The sequence below is a fragment of the Heptranchias perlo genome, chromosome 18 (assembly GCF_035084215.1).
Source record: "Heptranchias perlo isolate sHepPer1 chromosome 18, sHepPer1.hap1, whole genome shotgun sequence".
Taxonomy (NCBI): domain Eukaryota; kingdom Metazoa; phylum Chordata; class Chondrichthyes; order Hexanchiformes; family Hexanchidae; genus Heptranchias; species Heptranchias perlo.
This window is the reverse complement of record NC_090342.1, coordinates 45,865,576-45,893,155: the sequence shown is the minus strand read 5'-3', so window position 1 is coordinate 45,893,155 and position 27,580 is coordinate 45,865,576. Positions and strand designations below refer to the sequence as shown.

General features: G+C 41.2%; 1 protein-coding gene across 2 annotated transcripts in view; it reads left to right on the top strand.

The window, feature by feature from the left end:
- nampt1 (nicotinamide phosphoribosyltransferase 1) overlaps positions 1–26,526 on the top strand; it is a 39,175-nt gene extending 12,649 nt beyond the window's left edge. The window contains exons 4-11 of one of the 2 annotated variants that reach the window (XM_067999844.1): positions 507–635; positions 808–966; positions 1,459–1,595; positions 2,567–2,792; positions 5,376–5,495; positions 13,679–13,819; positions 14,948–15,082; positions 26,341–26,526. In XM_067999844.1, coding sequence (XP_067855945.1) covers positions 507–635; positions 808–966; positions 1,459–1,595; positions 2,567–2,792; positions 5,376–5,495; positions 13,679–13,819; positions 14,948–15,082; positions 26,341–26,397 — 1,104 coding nt within the window. In that variant the 3' untranslated portion in view covers positions 26,398–26,526. Of the gene's footprint in view, positions 1–506; positions 636–807; positions 967–1,458; positions 1,596–2,566; positions 2,793–5,375; positions 5,496–13,678; positions 13,820–14,947; positions 15,083–21,733; positions 25,842–26,340 lie in introns of those variants that run through there. The other variant, XM_067999843.1, reaches the window with a different exon arrangement.
- Positions 26,527–27,580: the final 1,054 nt, after the last annotated feature.

Below are 27,580 nucleotides of genomic sequence, written 5' to 3'. Positions count from 1 at the left end.
AAGAATTTCAAGTTTGCAAACAAATATTTGTATGTTGTGCAATAAATTATGATGCTGTTCCCTGTTTCTTCTTCCCCCCCCCCCCCCCCCCACCGCAGTGTGGCCAAAGAATTGAATGCTTCATGGATGTAGACAAATCAAAGAGTAAAGATTATGTGAAATGGTATCTCTTCTGCGCATAGAATGGGCTGTAAGGTTTTGTACCAATGTTTTATTTGATTAATTTTTGAGTATCGAGAGAAATGTCAGAACTTCATCTGGAAAGCTCTACTTTTGGATATTTGCCATCCTTCGTATCAGTAAGTGGGGTGGTGCCCTTGATGGGGCAAAGTGTACATGGCCTATGGGGGAAAGAATTTAGGCAGTTTTTTTCTCCCTATTTGGGTTTTACCAATTTTTCATAAAGCTTTCAAAAATATAATTTGTTTTTGCAAAATTGTAAATTAAGATTGTACAACAAAAATGCTGACATCTTGTTGCTTTTGGATTTTGATTCTCCATTGTAGAAACATGATGGACACCTTCCAATAGAAGTAAAGGCTGTTCCTGAAGGAAGTGTTATCCCTAGGGGAAATGTTCTCTTTACAGTTGAAAATACAGATCCAGAGTGCTATTGGCTGACTAACTGGGTTGAGGTATGTTTGCACTTTTTGTTTCTTTGGGGAGTAAATAAATATTTGCATAATATTCAGTCGTCATCCAGTTTTGTGCAGCTTCCCCTAATCGCTCTAGTTTGCAGGTGGACAGAATGTAGTCCTTTGGGAACAGCAGTGACATTGCATTTCCCATTTTTGTTTTGTCTTTCAGACTAGTCTTGTTCAAACTTGGTATCCAATCTCTGTGGCTACCAATTCCAGAGAACAGAAGAAGATTTTGGCCAAGTACTTGATGCAAACTGCTGGTAATTTAGATGGTCTGGAGTACAAGCTACATGACTTTGGCTACAGAGGGGTTTCATCACAAGAAGTAAGGACTTTGTACAACTATCCATGTGTTTCTCCCATAAAAAAATTAACTGAAAAAGTACAATGACTTGGCTAAGACATCAGCCAGATTAACAAAATGTTTAGAGGTCTTGTGTACATAAAACCTCTGTCTTTTTATTTACCATTCTCCCTAAGAGGGTGAATTGGTGACTTACTTGCAGCCCTGTGTTCACATTGCTCTGGAGTTAATATACTGTGAGCTGTTGGGCATGTGTTGTGTTTCCTGTAAGGAGATGCATGGTTGCAGGAACTTGTTGGAGGAAATTATGATCACTCATCTTGCTAATGTTGGAAAGACAGCGTGACTTTGTAAAAAGCTAAATTTACTTCAACAAAAGTAAACAGTTCCTATAAAAAGTTATGCTGTTAAGTTAATTGTTACCTTTGAATATGTAAATATTCCAAAACCATGGCTAAATTTCCTACAGTTGCATTTAATTGCCCATATCTCAATAATAGATTTTTTTTTTAGACGGCAGGAATAGGGGCATCTTCTCATCTGGTAAACTTCAAAGGAACAGACACTGTTGCAGGAATCACAGTAATAAAGAAATATTATGGAACAAAGGATCCCGTGCCAGGCTTTTCAGTACCAGCAGCAGAACACAGGTAAACAGTTTCATAATTTAACTTAATATTTTGGAATGTAGCTTCTGAATTGCTGAGTATAAAATGCTACGCGAAAGACTTTGCAAAGTAGTTAAAATGCAATTTTTGAACTGCCATGTGGGAATGTTAATCTATTGCCTTAAACCTAATTTGGTTCACCTTCTTTCAAAGTGAATGTTATCATTTGTGGACACCTACCTCATCAATTGAACCCTGAAACACTACTCATATTTTAACCAAACCTCATCCAATTTTAGTATTCATAAATTAAATGCTAATAGTTTTTAAGTTTCCTGTTTTAAATTCTCATTTTATCTTCTAATTGCAAAACACTATTTTAGTCCTCGGGTGGCATAGGAGATGAGCCCTTAACTCTGCCCTTTTGAGGTTTACGTTTCTTATTTCCGAGAATATTGTTATGTAAGGGTTTGTTAATATCCTCCATTTAAAGAGAGTCCAGGTATGATACCAATCACAGCAATACTCTTAAATAAATGTATCTGTCCAGGAAGTTGTCATGTTGACCACTTTTCACTTCTATCATTTGCTGTTTCCAGGACAGGCTGACTGGAACTTTTTTAAATTTTAAAAAAAACTTCCCTCAGGATTCTTAAGCTGTTTTCAGTCCTTAATTCATCTTATTGGAGTTTCAGTTTTGATATCACCTGCTTGTACTATTGGCTTATTCTCTAGCTTCCATCTTAAGAACACAAACTTGGTCTTGCAAAGTTTTCTGTGATTTGTTCTGAAGTTGTTAAGAGCTGAGCATAATAGTGAGTTACTGAAATTGCTTAAAATTACTTGTTCCTGCACATTATAGTTTTGAAGTTTTTTTAAACTTAATTGTGATAAAGCTTGGTAAATCTTGAACCCATAGGGTTTCTTTACATTTATACCAGTTTGCAATGGTAAGCCAGTCTGTCATTTAGACTGCTTCTTGAATGGTTTCTATATTTCCTTTCTGTGAGCAGTACAATTACAGCATGGGGAAAAGACTGTGAAAAAGATGCCTTTGAACACATAATGAAGAAGTTTTCTACTGTGCCTGTATCAATTGTCAGTGACAGTTATGACATATATAATGCTTGTGAAAAAATCTGGGGTGAGGACTTAAGGAATTTGATAGAAAAAAGGAGTCCTGAAGCTCCACTCATTATTCGGCCGGATTCAGGAAATCCACTTGATACAGTTTTACAGGTAACTTGTTTATCTCTTCCTAGAATTAAGTTCCTAGTTTAGAGGTATATTATTTTGGACATCATCTCTATTGTAATGTACTGCTGAAGTTACATGCCATACAAAAGTATTGATATATTAAAATGCGAAAGTACGTATTGAATACATTTGCATGGGAATTGAAATGTTGAAATAAAATATAATTTGTACTTGATATTTAGAAATATAATTTGTGATGTTTGTTTAGTGTACATTTTCTAAAAATTTCACCGGGGCCTTCAGTGGCTCAGGCTGACCAGGTTCTTCCAACACTTAAGAACATAAGAAATAGGAGCAGGAGTAGGCCAATCGGCCCCTCGAGCCTGCTCCGCCATTCAATAAGATCATGGCTGATCTGATCCTAACCTCAAATCTAAAGAACACAAGAAGTAGGAGCAGGACCCGGCCACTCAGCCCCTGGGCCCGCTCCGCCACCCACAAGGCCTTGACCGATCCGAACTCGGCTTCATGTCCAATTTCCTGCCAGCTCCCCGTAACCCCTAATTCCCTTTACTTCTAGGAAACTGTCTATTTCTGTTTTAAATTTATTTAATGATGTAGCTTCCACAGCTTCCTGGGGCAGCAAATTCCACAGACCTACCACCCTCTGAGTGAAGAAGTTTCTCCTCATCTCAGTTTTGAAAGAGCAGCCCCTTATTCTAAGATTATGCCCCCTAGTTCTAGTTTCACCCATTCTTGGGAACATCCTTACCGCATCCACCCGATCAAGCCCCTTCACAATCTTATATGTTTCAATAAGATCGCCTCTCATTCTTCTGACCTCCAATGAGTAGAGTCCCAATCTACTCAACCTCTCCTCATATGTCCGCCCCCTCATCCCCGGGATTAACCGAGTGAACCTTCTTTGTACTGCCTCGAGAGCAAGTATGTCTTTTCTTAAGTATGGAGACCAAAACTGTATGCAGTATTCCAGGTGCGGTCTCACCAATACCTTATATAACTGCAGCAATACCTCCCTGTTTTTATATTCTATCCCCCTAGCAATAAAAGCCAACATTCCGTTGGCCTTCTTGATCACCTGCTGCACCTTTTTGATTTTCTTGCACGAGGACCCCCAGATCCCTTTGTACTGCAGTACTTTCCAGTTTCTCGCCATTAAGATAATAACTTGCTCTCTGATTTTTCCTGCCAAAGCACATAACCTCACATTTTCCAATATTGTATTGCATCTGCCAAATCTCCGCCCACTCACCCAGCCTGTCTATATCCCCTTGTTGGTTTTTTATGTCCTCCTCACTCTCTACTTTCCCTCCCATCTTTGTATCATCTGCAAACTTTGATATGTTACACTCGGTCCCCTCCTCCAAATCGTTAATATAGATTGTAAAGAGTTGGGGACCCAGCACCGACCCCTGCGGAACACCACTGGCCACTGGTTGCCAGTCCCGAGAATGAACCATTTATCCCAACTCTCTGCTTCCTGTTAGATAACCAATCCTCTACCCATGCCAGAATATTACCCCCAATCCAGTGATTCTTTATCTTGAGCAATAATCTTTTATGTGGCACCTTGTCGAATGCCTTCTGGAAGTCTAAATACACTACGTCCACTGGTTCCCCTTTATCCACCCTGTACGTTATGTCCTCAATGAACTCAAGCAAATTTGTCAGACATGACTTCCCCTTCATAAAGCCATGCTGACTTTGTCCTATTGAATTATGTTTATCTAAATGTTCCGTTACTGTCTCCTTAATAATAGACTCAAATTTTACCCACCACAGATGTTAGGCTAACTGGTCTATAATTTCCAGCCTTCTGCCCACTACCCTTTTTAAATAAGGGTGTTACATTAGCAGTTTTCCAATCTGCCGGGACCTTTGTTGAGTCCAGAGAATTTTACTTCGATTAGTTCCAATTGTACCTGGAGTTGAATGCTTAAGTTAGAATGGAATTTGTTTAAGCAGGATGCTGCTGAAGATGCTCTGGGTTTCACTTGCTCCTTGCTGATAACTTGTTTAACACAGTGACTGAGAGGGAAAGGAAACCAGAATTGTGCACTTGTGGATCTTTTCTCTGAAGAGTATGCATGATACCATATTTTCTTCAGGCTGACATAGAAGTACTCTAAACAAAGCACCTTCACTAAGCTTTTTAAAGAAAAAATCAGATCGCCATACTGTTAATTTCTTTCCAAGCTTGTACAGATCTTAGACGGCTATTCACTGCGACTTAATGACTTTGATATTACTTGCAAGGATTTCCTAGAGTGGCTTAAAAGGGCTCAAAAGCTAATAAACCTGCATGGACGAATTCTTTATACACGCGAATGCTATGTGAGAAAATACTCCAGTTGTTGGAAGTACACACGTAAAGAGGAAATAAATGCTCTGATCCATGCTGGGACTTCTCCTATTTCTAAGCTACATGAGATTCAGAAGCTCAATATATGGTGGTCAAATTTTCAGATAATAAACTAGGGGGTCAGTAGAATCTGACAAAACAATTAACAAACTGCAGAAGGGCTTGGACCATATTTTTCTATTGACACTGACCATTGTCTGTCAGCTGCTGAATTATTAAAATGTCAATTGTCTGACCAACAGGTACTTGAGATCCTTGGAAAGAAATTTCCACCAACTGACAACTGTAAAGGTTATAAAGTGCTTCCTCCTTACTTGAGGATTATTCAGGGAGATGGTGTGGATATAAACACCCTGCAAGAGGTAAGAATACACAATCCAGCAAAGTAATCACTTGGCACCAGTTTTTACTATCCAGTTTTCTCAAGACGAATGGCTGAGTATTTTTACAGAAACTGTTTGCATGATCAAAAGATAACCACTCCATGGTTAACTATACTGCAACAACTATTTATCGCACCAAAGCAGTAGATGTTAAATTGAATGACCAAGGTGGTTTTAAGGAGGGCCTTGAGAGGCAAAGTGGAGGGGTTTAGGGAGAGAATCCCAGGAGTATGGGGTCGACGTAGCTGATAGCACGACTGCCAACGGTGGGGTGATGCCTAAGACACCAGAGTCAGCGGAAAGGAGAATTTGTTTGGGGGAGGGGGAAACAATAGTGCTACCAGTTACAGCAATAGGGACGGGTCAGGCCATTGAGGAATTTAAACACAATGAGATTTTTAAACTTGAGGCATTGATGGGGCTGGGAGCCCATATTGGTTAGCAAGGACAGTGGTAATGAGCGCGTGGAACTTGGTGCTAGATAGGACACAGTTTTGAATGAGCTGGAGTTTACGCAGAGTGGAGGATGGGAGGCTGTCCAGGAGAACATCATAATAGTAGAATCTGGAAGTGATGAACACATGAATGAAGGTCTTTGAAGCAAATGTGCTGAGGTAGGGGTAAAGGTAGGCGAGGTGGAAGTAAGTGGTCTTTGCAATGGGGTTGGAAGCTCAACTCTGCATAGAATGCCAATGTTGCGAACAGTCTGGTCCAACCTGTGAGAGAAGATGGAATTGGTGGCAAAGATATGGAGTTTGTAGCAGGGACTGTTCTTCCCAAAGTTTAACTGGAGGAAACTGGCTCATCCAAGACTATTGTCAGACTGCTTGTCTGATACCTAAAGAGGAAAGAAGGAACAAGAGAGATGGTGGAGAGGTTGAGTTGGGTGTCATTCGCGTACACATGGAAGCTGACCCCATTTTCTGTCGGTAATGTCCCTGCCGACCATGTGTGCAGGAAGTGTGTCCATCTGCAGCTACTGACCGATCGTATCTCGGAGCTGGAGCTGCGGGTGGATTCACTGTGGGGCATCCGCGATGCAGAGAAACTCGTGGATAGCACGTTTAGCGAGTTGGTCACAACGCAGGTAAAGGGTATACAGGCAGGAAGTGAATGGGTGACCACCAGGCAGAGTAAGAGGTGCATGCAGGTAGTGCAGGGGTCCCCTGTGGCCATCCCCCTCTCAAACAGGTATACCGTTTTGGATACTGTTGGGGGGAGATGGCTCACCAGGGGAAGGTGACAGCGGCCAGGTTCATGGCACCGTGGCTGGCTCTGCTGCACAGGAGGGCAGGAAAAAGAGTGGCAGAGCTATAGTGATAGGGGACTCGATTGTAAGGGGAATAGACAGGCGTTTCTGCGGACGCAACTGAGACTCCAGGATGGTATGTTGCCTCCCTGGTGCAAGGGTCAGGGATGTCTCTGAGTGGCTGCAGGACATTCTGGAGGAGGAGGGTGAACAGCCAGTTGTTGTGGTGCATATAGGTACCAACGATATAGGTAAAAAATGGGATGAGGTCCCACAAGCTGAATTTAGGGAGTTAGGAGTTAAACTAAAAAGTAGGACCTCAAAGGTAGTAATCTCAGGATTGCTACCAGTGCCACGGGCTAGTCAGAGTAGGAATGACAGGATAGCTAGGATGAATACGTGGCTTGAGAGATGGTGCAAGAGGGAGGGATTCAAATTCCTGGGACATTGGAACCGGTTCTGGGGGAGGTGGGACGGTAGCGTAGTGGTTATGTTACTGGGCTAGTAATCCAGAGGCCTGGACTAAAATCCAGAGTCACGAGTTCAAATCCCGCCACGGCGGCTGGCGAATTTAAATTCAATTAATTAAATAAAAAAATCTGGAATTAAAATACTAGTATCAGTAATGATGGCCGTGAAAACTACCGGATTGTCTGGTTCACTAATGTCCTTTAGGGAAGGAAACCTGCCGTCCTTACCCGGTCTGGCCTATATGTGACTCCAGACCCACAGCAATGTGGTTGATTCTTAATTGCCCTCTGAAATGGCCTAGCAAGCCACTCAGTTGTAAAAATCTCGCTAGGGATGGGCAATAAATGCCGGCCTTGCCAGCGACGCCCACATCCCGTGAACGAATTTTTAAAAAGTACAAATTGGACGGTCTGCATCTGGGCAGGACTGGAACCAATGTCCTAGGGGGAGTGTTTGCTAGTGCTGTTGGGGAGGGTTTAAACTAATGTGGCAGGGGGATGGGAACCGATGCAGAAAGTCAGTGGGAAGTAAAGTGGTGACGGAAACAAAAGGCAGGAAGGGAGAGTGTACAAAACATGACCGGACAGATGGTCTGAGAAAGCAGGGCAAAGACCAAGGGAAGTCTAGATTAATCTGCGTTTATTTCAATGCAAGAAGTCTGATGGGCAAGGCAGATGAACTCAGGGCATGCATTGGTACATGGGACTGGGATGTTATAGCTATTACTGAAACATGGCTAAGGGAGGGGCAGGACTGGCAGCTCAATGTTCCAGGGTACAGATGCTATAGGAAAGATAGAGCAGGAGGTAAGAGAGGAGGGGGAGTTGCGTTCTTGATTAGGGAGAACATCACGGCAGTAGTGAGAGGGGATATATCCGAGGGTTCGCCCACTGAGTCTATATGGGTAGAACTGAAAAATAAGAAGGGAGAGATCACTTTGATAGGATTGTACTACAGACCCCCAAATAGTCAACGGGAAATTGAGGAGCAAATATGTAAGGAGATTACAGACAGCTGCAAGAAAAATAGGGTGGTAATAGGAGGGGACTTTAACTTTCCCAACATTGACTGGGACAGCCATAGCATTAGGAGCTTGGATGGAGGGAAATTTGTTGAGTGTATTCAGGAGGAATTTCTCATTCAGTATGGCCCGACGCGAGAGGGGGCAAAACTTGACCTCCTCTTGGGAAATAAGGAAGGGCAGGTGACAGAAGTGTTAGTGAGGGATCACTTTGGGACCAGTGATCATAATTCCATTAGTTTTCAGATAGCTATGGAGAAGGATAGGTCTGGCCCAAAAGTTAAAATTCTAAATTGGGGAAAGGCCAATTTTGATGGTATTAGACAGGAACTTTCAGAAGTTGATTGGGAGAGTCTGTTGGCAGGCAAAGGGACGTCTGGTAAGTGGGAGGCTTTCAAAAGTGTGTTAACCAGGGTTCAGGGTAAGCACATTCCTTATGAAGTGAAGGGCAAGGCTGGTAGAAGTAGGGAACCTTGGATGACTCGGGAGATTGAGGCCCTAGTCAAAAAGAAGAAGGAGGCATATGACATGCATAGGCAGCTGGGATCAAGTGGATCCCTTGAAGAGTATAGAGATTGCCGGAGTAGAGTTAAGAGAGAAATCAGGAGGGCAAAAAGTGGACATGAGATTGCTTTGGCAGATCAGGCAAAGGAGAATCCAAAGAGATTCTACAAATACATAAAGGGCAAAAGAGTAACGAGGGAGAGAGTAGGGCCTCTTAAGGATCAACAAGGTCATCTATGTGCGGAACCACAAGAGATGGGTGAGATCCTAAATGAATATTTCACATCGGTATTTACGGTTGAGAAAGGCATGGATGTTAGGGAACTTGGGGAAATAAATAGTGATGTCTTGAGGAGTGTACATATTACAGAGAGGGAGGTGCTGGAAGTCTTAACGCGCATCAAGGTAGGTAAGTCTCCAGGACCTGATGAAATGTATCCCAGGACGATATGGGAGGTGAGGGAGGAAATTGCGGGTCCCCAAGCAGAGATATTTGAATCATCGACAGCTAAAGGTGAGGTGCCTGAAGATTGGAGGGTAGCAAATGTTGTGCCTTTGTTTAAGAAGGGCGGCAGGGAAAAGCCTGGGAACTACAGACCGGTGAGCCTGACATCTGTAGTGGGTAAGTTGTTAGAGGGTATTCTGAGGGACAGGATCTACAGGCATTTGGAGAGGCAGGGACTAATTAGGAACAGTCAGCATGGTTTTGTGAGAGGAAAATCATGTCTCACGAATTTGATTGAGTTTTTTGAAGGGGTAACCAAGAAGATAGATGAGGGCTGTGCAGTAGACGTGGTCTACATGGACTTCAGCAAAGCCTTTGACAAGGTACCGCATAGTAGGTTGTTACATAAGGTTAAATCTCACGGGACCCAAGGTGAGGTAGCCAATTGGATACAAAATTGGCTTGACGACAGAAGACCGAGGGTGGTTGCAGAGGGTTGTTTTTCAAACTGGAGGCCTGTGAACAGCGGTGTGCCTCAGGGATCGGTGCTGGGTCCGCTGCTATTTGTTATTTATATTAATGATTTGGATGAGAATTTAGGAGGCATGGTTAGTAAGTTTGCAGATGACACCAAGATTGGTGGCATTGTGGACAGTGAAGAAGGTTATCAAGGATTGCAACGGGATCTTGATAAATTGGGCCAGTGGGCCGATGAATGGCAGATGGAGTTTAATTTAGATAAATGTGAGGTGATGCATTTTGGTAGATCGAATCGGGCCAGGACCTACTCCGTTAATGGTAGGGCGTTGGGGAGAGCTTTAGAACAAAGAGATCTAGGAGTACAGGTTCATAGCTCCTTGAAAGTGGAGTCACAGGTGGATAGGGTGGTGAAGAAGGCATTCGGCATGCTTGGTTTCATTGGTCAGAACATTGAATACAGGAGTTGGGATGTCTTGTTGAAGTTGTACAAGACATTAGTAAGGCCACACTTGGAATACTGTGTACAGTTCTGGTCACCCTATTATAGAAAGGATATTATTAAACTAGAAAGAGTGCAGAAAAGATTTACTAGGATGCTACCGGGACTTGATGGTTTGACTTATCGGGAGAGGTTGGATAGACTGGGACTTTTTTCCCTGGAGAGTAGGAGGTTAAGGGGTGATCTTTTCGAAGTCTATGAAATAATGAGGGGCATAGATAAGGTAGATAGTCAAAATCTTTTCCCAAAGGTAGGGGAGTCTATAACGAGGGGGCATAGATTTAAGGTGAGAGGGGAGAGATACAAAAGTGTCCAGAGGGGCACTTTTTTCACTCAAAGGGTGGTGAGTGCCTGGAACGAGCTGCCAGAGGCAGTAGTAGAGGCGGGTACAATTTTGTCTTTTAAAAAGCATTTGGACAGTTACATGGGTAAGATGGGTATAGAGGGATATGGGCCAAGTGCAGGCAATTGGGACTAGCTTAGTGGTATAAACTGGGTGACATGGACATGTTGGGCCGAAGGGCCTGTTTCCATGTTGTAAACTTCTATGATTCTATGTCCCCCAAGGGGCAACATGTAGACGACGAAGAGGTGGGGACCAATATAGCTCCTTGGGGAAGGGGGGGGTGCTCTGAGGGTAACTGGACAGGAAGAGGAGTCATTGACGAGATTCTCTGGTTATGATCAGATGGGCAAGATTCGAACCAAGCAAGGGCAATCCCAACAAGTTTTAATGTTCACTTTAAAGAGCAGTCATTTTAGGTGTGCTAATTGCACTGGTGAAACATAGTTTTAACAGGGCTGTGGATAGGATTTTAAACTAGTACGGCGGGGATGGGGGGGGGGGAGGATCTGGTGAAAATAACAAGTCTGAAGTTCAAAGAAATAGCAGATGAGTGAAGGTCAGACCAAGATAAGGAATAAGGTTAACATATTTGGTCATGGAACACATGCAGTTATAGAACATAAGTTCAAAATGACTTAAAAACAAAGGAAGGGGACCAATTATTAAAAACAAATTAGATTGCCTGTACAGCAATATGCACAACATCCAAAACAAAATGGGGAACTGGAGGCAATAATTCATAGCAAGGAGTCAGATGTGGTAGGGATAACTGAAACATGGCTACATAAAGAACAGGACTGGCAGTTAAATATTGCAGGATATAACGTATTTAGTTAGTGGTTAGGAAAGAAATCAAAACAAATTAGGAAAGCGAAGAGGAACTGTGAAAGTAAATTATTTCAGAATATAAAAAGAAATAGTAAAGTATTCTACAGACACATAACAAAAGAAATATCAGGTCAGGGATAAGGCCACCAAGGGATGCACATGATAAATTCACAGGTAATGGCAGAAATATTGAATAGTTACTTTGCCTCAGTATTTACCAGGGAGACTAACAATGTGGACATGAGATTAGAAGAGGAGATCAAAAAAGATAAAGATATTTAAGGTAGAAAAGGTTTGGGGGCGGGGGGGGGGGGGGGTGGGTAGAGAAAGAGAGATAATTGATAAACTAATCAAACTTAGAGGGGATAAAATCCCTGGTCCCAATAGATTGCCACCATGCATATTAAAAGAAGTTAGGGAAGAGATAGCAGAGGCACTATTACATATAAAAATTAATTAGAAAGGGAAAAAGTGCCAGAGGACTGACGGACAGCTAATGTTATTCCCATATTTAAAAAGGGAGATAGAACAAATCCAGGAAACGATAGACCAGTTAGCTTTACATCGGTGGCAGGATAATGGAACCTTTACTCAACGATGATGTAGGAAAACGTCTAGAAAACAAAAATAAGAGTAGTCAGTGCAGATTTCAAAAGGGAAAATCATGCTTGACCAATCATTGAATTCTTTGAAGAAGAGTAGACAAGGATAATGCAGTAGACGTAATATATTTGGAAATTGGGGGCTGTAGTTAATACAAAAGAAGGATGTGTCAAAATGCAAGAAGACATTAATAAACTTGCAGAATGGGTGTGTAATTGGCAAATTAATTTCAATATAGCGAAGTGTGTGGTGGTGCATTTTGGTAGGAAGAATAAGGAGGCCACATACTGCTTGGACAATAGTCTAAATGGGGTAGAGGAGCAAAGGGATCTCTGGGTACAGATACACAAATCACTAAAAGTAGCGACACAGGTTAATAAGGCAAACCAAGCACTGGGGTTCATTTCTAGAGGGATAGAATTGAAAAGCAGAGAAGTTGTGTTAAACTTGTATAGAACCTTGGTTAGACCATACTTGGAGTACTGTGCACAGTTCTGGTGGTCTTAGTATAAAAAGGATGCAGAGGCATGAAGAGGGTGCAAAAAAGACTCAAGGACAGTACCAGAACTGAGGATATACTTATCAGGAAATGTTGGGGTTCTTTTTGCTAGAAAAGAGAAGGCTGAGGGTGACTTGGTTGAGGTCTTTAATGAAAGGGTTTGATCGGGTAGAAGTAGAGAAAGTGTTTCCATTTATCGGGGAGTCCAAAACTAGAGGTTATAAATATAAGATGGTCACTAATAAATTTAAAGAGGGAATTCAGGAGAAACTTCTTTATCCAAAGAGTGGTAAAAATCTGGAACGTAAAGTAGTTGAGACAGATAGCATAGATGTAATTGAAGGGAAGCTAGATAAGCACACGAGAGAGAAAGGAATAGAACGATAGGCTGATAGGATTAGATGAAGTAGGGAAGGAGGGAGGACGCTCCTGTGGAGCATAAATGCCGGCACAGACCAGTTGGGCTGAATGGCCTGTTTGTGTTTCAGACTCGCTGTTGAGGCAATCTTGCATTGTTTTAACAGTACTGCATTTTTTTATTTAACTAGACCCTGTACATTTTACAGTGTTTACACACCTACCTTTAGTTTAACTTGTCTGCTGTTAGCAGCAGTTTTGAATTTTGTCCACCTGTTTAGCTTAAGTGATGGGCTTTTTTTTCAGAAAGAAATGGGAACAAACCAATAGAATGTTGAACTACATAGCCAAAACAGGAGAATAAAAATCAAACTATCTCGTGCTTTGGTCAGGATACACCTTGAATACTGTGTCTAATTTTGGTCACCTTGAGTACAATGTCCAGTCCTGTTTCTTGGGAGACGTTTTAAGTGCTGGAAGCATTGCCGAGATTGGATGCATGGCTTCTTTCAAGTATGGATAGTAAATAGTATGGAAAAGGTTAATCCAGAATATTACTTTAAATTAAACAGTGGGAATAGGACAGTGGGATACGGGTTCAAACTAATAAAAGTAACTTAAGGATTGATCTCAAATGGTCCTTCACATTAGAGTATGATCAACTTGGAATGGACTTCTGGCTAGAGTGGTGAAGGCAAAACCACTGGAATCTTTAAGAAACAACTGGATGCAGCTATGGAGGAGAGCAAGCGCTGGATTTTTCTGGATGGATGAATTAAGATAAGCCAATTGGCCTCGGTAACTTCATCGCGATGTAGACCATTTACAAAAGGCTAAAAGTAGCGTTCATTCTTTTTCAGATTGTACAAGGAATGAAAGAGCATAAATGGAGCATTGAGAACATTACCTTTGGATCTGGTGGAGCTTTGCTGCAGAAGATGACAAGAGATCTTCTGAATTGTTCCTTTAAGTGCAGCTATGTAGTGACCAATGGCCTTGGGGTATGTTATGCTATGTAGAGTTGTTGGGCAGTATTTTAAACAACTGTAGGTCCAATGACATCCTTTGTGCATTGGTGTTTGGATATAGAGATTACTTTGCAGTGGATTAATTACACTATTACTATAAAAAGAACAAACTGGGAGATGGCATATTCAGCCTGAGGGTTTTATAACCATATATTTGGCTGTATATCCAGGCTATGAATCGAATCCGCAGCTGATCAGTTATAAACCTGAATTGGACTGCTTGGCTGAATGCTCTGCGTAGGCTATTAGATGCATGATTAGTGCTCATACTGGCTATTTGCGCTGTACATAACTGTTGAATTCTGAGTTCACTAAAAGGAAAGTAATGTTCAGAATTTTTGCAGGGTTTCCCATGTTTCTGATCAGTTGATGTAATTAGTAAAGGCTGCACAAAACTTTCTGAACGATAGTGTAGCTTTGGTAATAAAATATATTAAGATTGGCATTTAGCCTGATGTGTAGGTTGCACTTGCGTTTATGGTATTTTAATCCTTACAATTCAGAGAAATTCTTTGAATAATAATGCTGTGCATTAAGTCAAATTTACAATGTACGATGGTTGTGGTAAACAATTATTCCTATTGTCTTGAAGCACAAAACTGAAAAAAGATCATCTTATGGCCCATCGGTGAGCTGCTGATCTGTTTTATTTTGGTAGTTCAGTCCATCCAAGTAGACATAGAAAATTGTCTGCAGTAAATCAAATTAGTAGACTCATAAGCTATAACAGTGGGGTTACTTTGAGGTGTCAGATAATACATTATGGGATCAGTGTTCTTCACAGCTACAACTACAGTTAAATCTTGCTGGAGTGTGATAGTGTAGCAGCCCTACACTACCTTGTCTAAGTGGCTTTTCATTTGAGAGCACAGACAGTGAGTGTTGGTAGGCTACTTGATCCATACACATACTTTCCAGTGGTGGGCATTGGATAACAGTCTTGAACCTGGAACTCTGCTGATCCTTGTGACTTAATATCTTGAACATAACTTTGAGTAATACTTTTGTATAGGTATTTTAGTAAACTGTTGTAACTGTTTTCTGGTTCAAGTTGTAAACAGTACTTCAGTATGCCTGTAAATTGACCTTTCTCATTTTTAGGTAAATGTTTTCAAAGATCCAGTTATGGATCCAAACAAGAGGTCGAAGAAAGGGCGTCTGTCTTTGCACTGTACTCCTTCAGGAGATTATGTTACACTTGAAGAGGGTAAAGGAGAGCTGGAAGAATCTGGTCCTGTAAGTAATTTTGTAAGTTTTTTTCCACTTCCAAACAACATGGAAAGCTTAGTTAACCTTGGTATCCAGGTCACTTTAAGTAGATTAGAAGAAACTGATCAAATCATTGACATCTATGGGATTCCACTCTGTACTTCCCCAGTTTGATATTACCCTGCGTTGCATTAAAAATCCAGTCTAGTATTGTATCCCGGATTCCTGTTGCTTTAAGGAAATCCTTAATGTGGAATTTTGTCAAAATCTGCCTGAAATTCTCACGTGTTACCATCAACCTCATAAAATGTCCTCAAAGAATATACAAACCAAATGATTCTTGGTGAGCCACTGGCAACATAAATAGACAGGTTTCTCTTGAACCGTGTATAGATAAAGGTCATGCAGTGCGTGTATGTGTGAATGAATTTTGAGTGGTCGCTTTGAGGTAACACAAGACTTGTTGCTAAAATTAAGTCACATGATGTGAGGGGGAATGCAGCCACCTGGTTAGAAAGATGGTTGAGGGGGGTCGGGTGACAGAGTTGAGGTAAATGAATAAATGATTTTCAGGCTGACTGATATGGGTCATGGTGTACCTTTTTTTTTGTTAAATAGTTTGGGTATAGGCACGAGGGGCGATATTGGTGTTTGCTGGTACCAACTTTCCATTAGCCTTTTCCCGTGTACTAGCTTTTAATGACATGGACGTGGGACATCTAAATCCTTTTGCTCCTCTACAGTTCCTAGTCTTCCACCATAAAGAAAATATTTCAATTTGTCTTTCTCAGGTCCAAAGTGGATGACCCGTTGTATACCCACATTGAACTCCATCTACTTTCGCTTTGCCCACCCACTTCATCTATGTACCTTTGTAACTTCCTACTTCCATCTACACAATTTACTGTCTGCTAAATTTAGTGTCATCTGCATACTTGGACATACAATTTTCTATTCATCCAACTAAGTCATTAATATATATGTTGAAAAGCTGAGGCCCCGGTTTGCTGGCAAAAACAGAGCTTTGGGGTAGGCAGTTGTTTTGGGGGGGGTGGGGGGTTGGTGGTGGTGGCAGCAGATAGGAGCAGGACTGGGCAAGTGAGCAGGAATGTGTGGGCAATGATGCATCTGGTGGGGAGTGGTCATGGGGCCTCAGTAGGCAATTGTCAATTTGCCTATTAGGGAAAGCAGGAGCAGAGACTTTTTTCATGGGTGAGGGAGCGACAGGAGCTGCTGCCACCACCACCCCCACAACTGCCTACCCCAAGCTCTGTTTTTGCCGGCAAACTGGGGCCTCAGCTTTTCAACATATATATATTAATGACTTAGTTGGATGAATAGAAAATTGTATGTAGTAGGAGGAGAGGTAAAGGTTGAGAAGGCTCATCAGTTTGAGGGTTAGGGCAAGAGTGAAGAGCGGGAAGGGACGGGTGCTTCATGTGGGCAGAAAAATGGTGGGAAAGGACGTATGTGCAGAGCTGGAATCCTCCATTACCCTCACCGCCTCTGATTCAGGGAAGCTCCTTTACAGTTTAACTAACGGGCTTCCTCAAAGTCATGGTTAAACTTTTCAAGGGAATCCATTCCTGTAGTTTATAAACTTATTCCTATCCTTAAGTGGGAACTGGCTTTTGAAGTGTGAGGAGGGAACTGGAAAAGTTCCTGTTGTTTAAATTGGAAATTTCTCTTCAAAACTAAGACTCCCTTCAGGAAATACTGTCCCCCACCACCCCAGATTGAAAAGATGGTCGCTGTGAAGTGTGACAAAGCTTCTGGGCATGGAGAGTAGTGGCCAGAGAGCGAGACATAGTGTTGATCATCGAGGAGGTCTAGGGGTGGCGCAAAAGGCAAACAGAGGATGTTTTCAAAAATAGAACGTGGCTGGTCTCTAAAAGTAGTTATGGCATAAGTTAGACACTTTAAACCTATTGATAGCATTCATTGTATGTGACCAGATTCTGCATATTTTTGTAATTTTAACTTTCCTGAAAACAAAATCTGGAAGTGGAGCTGGACACCTTGTACTACAAGTAATAGGAAGCCTGCAACTACAGCAACGATGGGCAACTGGGGTTTTCACTTAATCTTTACATCGGGAGTTTTCATTATAAATGTTGACGACAAAAATACTGAAAAATTGCAACGAAAGGAAGTAAGGTTTGTGGACAAGAAGTTTGTGTCAAATGTAAAACTTGTAGATAGATGTATGTAGATAGTGTGTTAAGCACTGTCGAGAGAGAACCTGCTTTTTAAAGTCCTCGGAGATTTTGAAATGTTTATTTTCCATCTTAATTGCTCCATTGATTTTCTTTTAAAAGTTTGCTTGGTTAGCAAACTTTCTTGAGTAAAGCAAATCTGGCTTTAAAACTCTTTTCCCTCAACTTTCAATTATTTCCCAAAATTTATGTTCCAGTCTCCTTCCTTTGAAGTTAGCCTTTCTAAAATCTACTTTTTCTCCTCCTTTCTGGTACCTTTTTGTTCATTTTAAATGTAATTGTATTGGGGGGGGGGTGGTGAAGAGGGAATGGGGTTCCTCTAACAATATTGTAAACCTGTTATAAAAGAACAAGCTTTTGATTTAATTTTACATATAAAGCACTGTAGAAATCCCCCCCCCCCCGGTAGTATTTAGTAGATCCAGGTACCTTCCACTGTTGCATTATGGGTGCTATAAATACATGCATCACACAGTAATTGGCCTATTATGCACCACCTCATTGCACTAGCAATGGTTTCGAAGCATGTTATCAGATTGTTTGTTCACAGAACTATGTGGCAATTCAGGGTAGAGTAAGGTTACTGAGAAGTGCACTTAGTCACTTCGAGGGACCGTAGAATTTAGCAATTCTACAGATGCAGTTTCCTTCATATTCTTTCTGAAAAAGATTGTTGTAGCCTCCCAGTGGCTTGACCCCACCATGACTGTAGATTGTTCTAACAGATGCATTCAGTGAGGTGTACTTGTAACTACTATTAAGTTCTTGCCCTTTTGCAAAAGCAGAATATTGTTTTCCAAGAGGTTTCAAGCTGACAATATCCTTATGAAGACCTCTATCCAATTTACCCTGACAAGCAGAACTAATGACTACTGTTACAAAGTTGATAAATATGAGTAAATGGGCACATAGGAAATGTATCTTAAACTTAATCTGATTCTGGATAAATAAATCTACTTAAACATTTTGCCATTCTGCTTATCTTTTTTGAGTGGCAGAATGGTTTTCTGTTCACCTCCTCCCAATACTACTGTGACTGTGGTAAACTATTTACAGTTCATTTCCCTGTGAGATGCTGCTGATGCACTTTAATTGAAATACTTATTTATAACTTGTATTATTTATGTCTGTAGTATGTTTTTCTGTTAAGTACCTAAATATTTAACTCATTCTGGAAGAGTGGAGGGAAATTGTATGTAAGGTAGTGGAAGTGGCAAGCAAGTAGCTTACAAAGCATTGTCAGGAGGGGCATGGTGAATTTTTTTTAAATTCGTTCATGGGATGTGGGCATTTATTGCCCATCCCTAATTGCCCTTGAGAAGGTGGTGGTGAGCCGCCTTCTTGAACCGCTGCAGTCTGTGTGGTGACTGTTCTCCCACAGTGCTGTTAGGAAGGGAGTTCCAGGATTTTGACCCAGCGACAATGAAGGAACGGCAATATATTTCCAAGTCGGGATGGTGTGAGACTTGGAGGGGAACGTGCAGGTGGTGTTGTTCCCATGTGCCTGCTGCTCTTGTCCTTCTAGATGGTAGAGGTCGCGGGTTTGGGAGGTGCTGTCGAAGAAGCCTTGGCGAGTTGCTGCAGTGCATCCTGTGGATGGTACACACTGCAGCCACAGTGTGCCGGTGGTGAAAGGAGTGAATGTTTAGGGTGGTGGATGGGGTGCCAATCAAGCGGGCTGCTTTATCTTGGATGGTGTCGAGCTTCTTGAGTGTTGTTGGAGCTGCACTCATCCAAGCAAGTGGAGAGTATTCCATCACACTCCTGACTTGTGCCTTGTAGATGGTGGAAAGGCTTTGGGGAGTCAGGAGGTGAGTCACTCGCCGCAGAATACCCAGCCTCTGACCTGCTCTCGTAGCCACAGTATTTATATGGCTGGTCCAGTTAAGTTTCTGGTCAATGGTGACCCCCAGGATGTTGATGGGGGATTCGGCGATGGTAATGCCGTTGAATGTCAAGGGGAGGTGGTTAGACTCTCTCTTGTTGGAGATGGTCATTGCCTGGCACTTATCTGGTGCGAATGTTACTTGCCACTTATGAGTCCAAGCCTGGATGTTGTCCAGGTCTTGCTGCATGTGGGCTCGGACTGCTTCATTATTTGAGGTGTTGTGAATGGAACTGAACACTGTGCAATCATCAGCGAACATCCCCATTTCTGACCTTATGATGGAGAGAAGGTCATTGATGAAGCAGCTGAAGATGGTTGGGCTGAGGACACTGCCCTGAGGAACTCCTGCAGCAATGTCCTGGGGCTGAGATGATTGGCCTCCAACAACCACTACCATCTTCCTTTGTGCTAGGTATGACTGCAGCCACTGGAGAGTTTTCCCCCTGATTCCCATTGACTTCAATTTTACTCGGGCTCCTTGGTGCCACACTCGGTCAAATGCTGCCTTGATGTCAAGGGCAGTCACTCTCGCCTCACCTCTGGAATTCAGCTCTTTTGTCCATGTTTGGACCAAGGTTGTAATGAGGTCTGGAGCCGAGTGGTCCTGGCGGAACCCAAACTGAGCATCGGTGAGCAGGTTATTGGTGAGTAAGTGCCACTTGATAGCACTGTCGATGACTCCTTCCATCACTTTGCTGATGATTGAGAGTAGACTGATGGGACGGTAATTGGCCGGATTGGATTTGTCCTGCTTTTTGTAGACAGGACATACCTGGGCAATTTTCCACATTGTCTGGTAGATGCCAGTGTTGTAGCTGTACTGGAACAGCTTGGCTAGAGGCGCAGCTAGTTCTGGAGCACAAGTCTTCAGCACTACAGCTGGGATGTTGTCGGGACCCATAGCCTTTGCTGAATCCAGTGCACTCAGCCGTTTCTTGATATCACGTGGAGTGAATCGAATTGGCCGAAGACTGGCTTCCGTGATGGTGGGGATATCGGGAGGAGGCTGAGATGGATCATCCACTCGGCACTTCTGGCTGAAGATGGTTGCAAACGCTTCAGCCTTGTCTTTTGCACTCGTGCTGGACTCCGCCGTCATTGAGGATGGGGATGTTTGCAGAGCCTCCTCCTCCTCCCGTTAGTTGTTTAATTGTCCACCACCATTCACGACTGGATGTGGCAGGACTGCAGAGCTTTGATCTAATCTGTTGGTTGTGGAATCGCTTAGCTCTGTCTGTAGCATGTTGCTTCCACTGTTTAGCATGCATGTAGTCCTGAGTTGTAGCTTCACCAGGTTGGCACCTCATTTTTAGGTACGCCTGGTGCTGCTCCTGGCATGCTCTTCTACACTCCTCATTGAACCAGGGTTGATCCCCTGGCTTGTTGGTAATGGTAGAGTGAGGAATATGCCGGGCCATGAGGTTACAGATTGTGCTGGAATAGAATTCTGCTGCTGCTGATGGCCCACAGCGCCTCATGGATGCCCAGTTTTGTGCTGCTAGATCTGTTCTGAATCTATCCCATTTAGCACGGTGGTAGTGCCGCACAACACGTTGGATGGTGTCCTCAGTGCGAAGACGGGACTTCATTTCCACGAGGACTGTGCGGTGGTCACTCCTACCAATACTGTCATGGACAGATGCATCTGCGACAGGTAGATTGGTGAGGACAAGGTCAAGTAAGTTTTTCCCTCGTGTTGGTTCGCTCACCACCTGCCGTAGGCCCAGTCTGGCAGTTATGTCCTTCAGGACTCGGCCAGCTCGGTCAGTAGTGGTGCTGCCGAGCCACTCTTGGTGATAGACATTGAAGTCCCCCACCCAGAGTACATTTTGTGCCCTTGCTACCCTCAGTGCTTCCTCCAAGTGGTGCTCAACATGGAGGAGGACGGTAGGTGGTAATCAGCAGGAGGTTTCCTTGCCAATGTTTGACCTGTTTGAATTGTTGAGAACGCTGAGTTAGCATAGAAAAGATGGGACAATGAACGTGGAATGAAAAGGAAGAACAAGAGCAGCAATGTCACGGGAACATCACCTCCAAGTCGTACACCTGACTTGGATGTACCTTTCCTTCGTCACTTGGTCAATGTCCTGTAATTCTCTACATAATTGTAGGAGCATAATCACCAAAAGGACTGCAGCAGTTCAAGGAAACAGCCCTCTGCCACCTTCTCAGCAACTGGAGGTGGGTGATAAATATAGCCTTGACAGCATCATTCACGTCCCAAGAACAAATAAAAAGACTAATGGTGGGGAAGGTGTAAAGTATTATAAGACTGATGTAATGTTTGTGTTGCATGTTAGAAAATGTATTTAGTGTAAGTGTAAATCCAAAATAAAAACCCTGCACTGAATATAGATGGAATGTTAGTAAGGTCTATCAGGAACAGTAGATTGAAATATTTTGCCTTCCTTAAAGTTCAGACACCTGGCAATTTGTACATTACAAACTTGTAACTAACCCTGTCTGCCTTTCGTAATGTTAGTTGATCCAAGGTTAGAAAGGTAGCATTGTTATTTTCTTAACTACAATCTGTTAGATAGTTGCATCTGACTTTTAAATGTTCTGAATTTACAGGATCTACTGCATACAGTTTACAAGAATGGCAAAATTATAAAGAGCTACACTTTTGATGAAGTGAGGGAAAATGCTCAGCTGAAGAGGAATAAATGAGAGCTTCCATAAATCCGAGTTCATGTCAAATATATATATATATGTACACAATGATGTCATAAGTCTGTTGCGAGTTCAGTGCACAGATGTATATATCATAGCGGTTTTAAAATTTACCTATAAAGTTGAAAAAATGTATAACTACTTTATGCTGTGCCACGTATAAACAGCAAATGATGGTCAAACGTCACCTGATCAGCCAGAGCAGTTTGTATTTTTAACTAACTCTTGCTGTACACAGAAATTTGAAAAATGTGTTGCTTTGAACAACTGCTGCTTGTGTTGTAATATGTAAATTGTGGGGTATAATAGTAGTAACTAGGAATTATGAAGAAGTGCAAATGTTGGTCATGTGTTTGGACTGGATAACTTCAGTGGTGGAAAAATTTGGCCAATATTGGAAGTAATTTAAATATATTTTTAGTATATGTATACCAAACTCCTTTTCAATCTTTCTATCTTATGGAGTTTTTTCTTTTAATGGGATTCTATTTTATAATTCCAGACTCTGTTCCAGTTTTTGAATAAGGGCAGTTTTGCAGAATAAGAAAGAGTACAGTTGTGGCAGAGTACACCATTTGGTGGTATGGTGAACAAAGCCTTTTTTGCGCACAAATTTGTTTAGATTTTGGAGGGGGTAGTTCATAGTATGCTTTTCTATAGACCTATTTGTGTGCTGAAAAATGTAGCCTTTATAAGAACTTAAGAAACTGAGAAAAGAAAGGTGTCCAACCACAACTAAATTTGCAGTTGATGAAACAATCACAAGTGAATTTATTCTTCAAGGACTGTAGTTTTGTCAAGTATATTAATTTTGATTAGCCTTGCAATGCACATGTTTCCAAAATTGATACTAAGGACACTTTGAGATACCAAGTTCATTTTGCCTTTTTGCTTGGTACACTTTAAATTCTGCTAACTCTCCAACAAATTTTGTTTATACACCTGAGGTAACAGTGGGATGGAAGAGGAAATTAGACACACCAACTAGTACACCTCCCCAATAGAACATTAAAGGAAACCTAACTTTTTGCTTTTACAATGAGGAGAGGAGGTAATGAAAATAATAAATTTTATAATTTAAGTGTAGAATCAGCCTTAAATTCTACCTTCCATCCTATTGTTTTCTATTGAAAATTCAATTCCTGAAACTGCTGTATGCACCGGTGGTGTGTGGTATGCTTCATGTATTCTGTGCTATTGTTTCATGTCTCCAGATTTGGGTGATATTTTTCATATTTTTGGTATTCCTTACTGTAGCAATATTCCTAAATATTAAAACAGATTGTTAGACTATGCAATAGGATTTTTTTTGAACATATGAAGTGAACCTATTTATTCCATTCATCTGTGATGAAATGGCTTAAGCAGAAATTTTTACGGACCAGATCCTGAAAATAAACTACTTTTGGGTGTAGTGCATTCTATTTGTTTGTCCTTTTTCCCCTCCCAGTAAAGAAGCTGAGAGGCGGAAGGACATTTATTATGGTTCTAACTGGTTACAAACAAAATTTGTTAACCTTTAAATGGCTCATCAAATTTGAAAGGGCTCAAAAATATCATTTAGTCTCTGACCTGGGGCTTCCTTTTGCAGTTAATGTTGCAATGATCATAGATCTATTCCCAGGGGAGATAGTGGGAAGAATGTTCTCCCAATGTTCAAAAGCAACTAGGGAACCAAGATCAAACAGGACAGTAAACGGGAGAGGGAGTAAAATTATAGGTTATCACTGGAACAGTCAAACTTAAAAAGTCATTTTTAATACAAAACCCACCATTCAAAATTTTTTCAAACTTTACTTTTTATTCCAAATTGAAAAATTCTACCGTCTTCAACCTCCAGATTTAAGGAATTCATGATGAATAAATGCACTAAATGAAAATTTTTGCTTTGAACGCTCCTTAAAGATCAATTATTGCCATTAGATGACATTGCTGTTCTAAGAATTGCAGATTGCTCTGGATGCAAAAAATGAGTTGAGCAGTGTGCAAACAATTTGGTATCTGGTTTTGTTGAATAAATTTCCAAATTAAGTCATGGGGTTGGATAATTGGTACAAATCTTCACAGTCCAACTTGACCTGAGAATTGAATAACCAAAGGGGGGGGGAAAACTGCCTGGGAGACAAAAAAATCACTTGCCATAATAGTAATCAAGTGAGCGAAACCTCTAGCATACAAACCAAATATTTAATTTCATGCCTTTTAAATGTTGCTATTATTTCAAACTGTTCCTTGGGCCCAGCAGGCCTGAGTGTAGTGCTTTCGATCCAAGACTTGTCTTAACAAAAGACATAGGAGCAGGTGTAGGCCACACGGCCCCTCGCGCCTGCTCCACCAATCATTCAGACCATGGCTGATCTTTGACCTCAACTCCACTTTCGTGCCCGATCCCCATATCCCTGGAGTCCAAAAATCTATCCATCTCAGTCTTGAATATATTCAATGACTCAGCATCCACAGCCCTTTGGGTAGAGAATTCCAAAGATTCACAACCCTTTGCATGAAGAAATTCCTCCTCCTCATCTCAGTCTTGAATAGCCAACCCCTTATCCTGCGATTATGCCCCCCCAGTTCTGGACTCTCCAGCCAGGGGAAACAATCTCCCAGCATGTTAAGTCCCCTCATAATCATGTATGTTTCAATGAGATCACCCCTCATTCTTCTAAACTCCAGAGAGTATAGGCCCATTCTACTCAACCTCTCTTCATAGGACAACCCTCTCGTCCCAGGAATTAATCTATTGAACCTTCGTTGCACTATCTCTAAGGCAATTATATTCTTCCTTAGATAAGGAGACCAAAACTGTACACAGTACTCCAGGTGAGGTCTCACCAAAGCCCTGTACAACTGTAGTAAGACTTCCTTACTCTTGTACTCCAATCCCCTTGCAATAAAGACCAACATACCATTTGCTTTCCTAATTGCCTGCTGTTCCTGCATACTAACTTTTTGTGTTCCTTGTATGAGGACACCAAAGTCTCTGAACACCAACATTTAGTAGTTTCTCACCATTTTAAAAAATATTCTGTTTTTCTATTCTTCCTACCAAAGTGAATAACCTCACATTTCCCCACATTATACTCCACCTGCCACCTTCTTGCCCACTCACTTAATCTGTCGATATCCCTTTGCAGATTCTTTGTGTCTTCCTCACAGCTTACTTTCCCACTTAGCTTTCTATCGACAGCAAACTTTGATACATTACACTTGGTCCCTTCATCCAAGTCATTAATATAGATTCTAAATAGCTGAGGCCCAAGCATTGATCCTTGTGTCATTTAGAATTATGTTCGCTATCTGTTTATGCTGCTCACATTTTAAATGAGTTAATTAACAAAGCAAGTCCTATTTCACATCTTCCACCTGATCAAGGAATGTCTCTTGTTGGAAGAGGGAGGTGGGGGAGAAAGGAGAGATGTTGCTCACCCATCAATGCAGTTGACTATATTAGTATTAGCTGAATGCAGCTTTTAAAATGCTTAGATGTGGAATGTTATTGAATACCTTCTCGCCTATCCTTGAAGAATTCTTGTAGATTTGAGAGACACAACCTGCTTCTAATAACTACCCTGTATAGTTTTAAATCTTGTTTAAATGGGATATTGGTTGCATCAATAAAATTATTTTCTGTCATGCATTTACCCTTCCACTACATAAACTGGTCTACAATTCCCTGATGTCTTATTCCTTACCTGAATTTGGGGTTGTTAGTTGTCCTATACAGCTTTTTATATTTTTAAAAATAACACTTTGATTTCCTGGAGGATTCTATAGTATATTGTGTCTGATCTAGGCATTTTGAATAAATTTAAAGTTTTGTTTTTACACAATGCATGCTTTACTGCTTTTAGATCAGCAAACCAATTTTACTGCACCTGTAATTTGTGAACAGTTGTGTACTTCTGAAGAACTTGAAGCCATTTGCCATTTTTTGATTTCTCCTATAATTCTATTTTTTTCCTTTTAAAACCTATCTGGACAATATCACTAATAAAAACATTTCTTTTGATTACGCTTGTTGCTGTCAACAATCTTTCTCTAGCTGTTACATTGGATTTGCTGTGTGCAATATGTTCTCAAAGCACAAGAGCCATATCCAGCGTAATATGTTCCTCCTATCTTGATAAAGAAGTGCCATTCAGGTAAAGTCCCATGGACCGAACGATTGCATCACGTTCTTTCCAAGAGCACTTAAGCTTAGAAACATTACGCTCAGTCCAGAATATGAACATTTAATGTATTTTAGAAGATCTTGGAGTCATTTTTCCTGAAAATTGGATTTTTAGTTGTGAAGTGAATTACAATTTATAGTTTTACAGAAAGCTATAGGAAATGTGCTGTTTACTCACTGGAATTAATTGAGAGTTGTGTTATTGGCCATTAATGACTGTAATGCAGAGGAATGTTTTTAAAAAGAAACGAGCTCTTACTGGCATGGATTTGAGTTTTGCTTAAATATATAACATCTGTTTATAAATCAACAATGTAATATTCTTTATTAATGCTAGGTTGCCAGAATTAAAACTAGTGAAAATACAGGATTAATGGATGCAGGAGGAGAATGAAGCTGGATAAGAATTGGAATTCTGTGAGCCCGGTCAAGATGTGAAATAAATCATAAACTGAATTGAAGACTTTTTCCAATTCCCCATTAATGTAACTGAAATAAAACAGAAGAGCTATAAATCTGAAAATCAAGAGTGTCTGAAATAAAACTAAATGCTACAAAATGTGAATTAAATAAGGCAAAAAAATGTTTTAAATCCCAGTATGTGTTGCAATTTATAAGCCAATAGGAAAATCAACATCAATGCTAGCCATGAGAGGTTTGTACAATAACAGCTGCTGATGTCAGGAACAAGTAATGGTTGCAGGAGTCAAACGTGATTCCTGTAGATAGGGAGAAACTGTTTCCACTGGCAGGAGGGTCGAGAACCAGCGGGGACAGATGTAAGATAATTCGCAAAAGAACCAGCGGGGAGATGAGAATTTTTTTACGCAGGGAGTTAGGTTCTGAAAGGCACTAAAAGAATGGTGGAAGCTGATTCAATAGCAACTTTCAAAGGGAATTTGATATAAGCTTGAAAAGGAAACATTTGCTTTCATATCTCACTGTATTTGAAACAGTTTATCCTACCAATTTCTTGCCACTAAAGGGCAGCAAATTATAAACATTGGACAAAATCTTCAATATTCTCTGCCATTATATCTTATGGAGATCGGTTTCATGTGTAATGCACTACATTACAGGAGAGGCAATCGACTTAGAGCATATAAAGGAATATAGTAACTGGTTATTTGCCTATAGCTCTTGGGTTTTACTGGTGATAATTGCACAATATATCAAGGCCTCAACTGTTGACTAAAAGCTGAAATTCATCTGATCCAGTGGATTCCACAAAGGATTCTCATTATCCAAGCCCGGCTTGTTTTGTTCTGAGGAAAGATGGGGGTTATCTATTCTTAACAATTTCTTCCTCCCATCCCTTGTGCTGTGAAGTAAACTTCTTGAAGCATTTCCTTCCTCTTCATACTTGGGATGTATCTATTTTAAAGTTGGATATTGTTCTGACATGGTCCATCGAATAACATTTGCCAAAGGAACAGTTCCCACCTCTCTCGACTCGTGTTGCAGAATGACAAACTAGCAAGTGGATTACTCCAGCGTGAACCTGCACCAGTGACTTATTCTGTAAGCTCCAATGTTAAACCAGATTTGGATCCACTAACTAGGGCAATTTGTGTAGA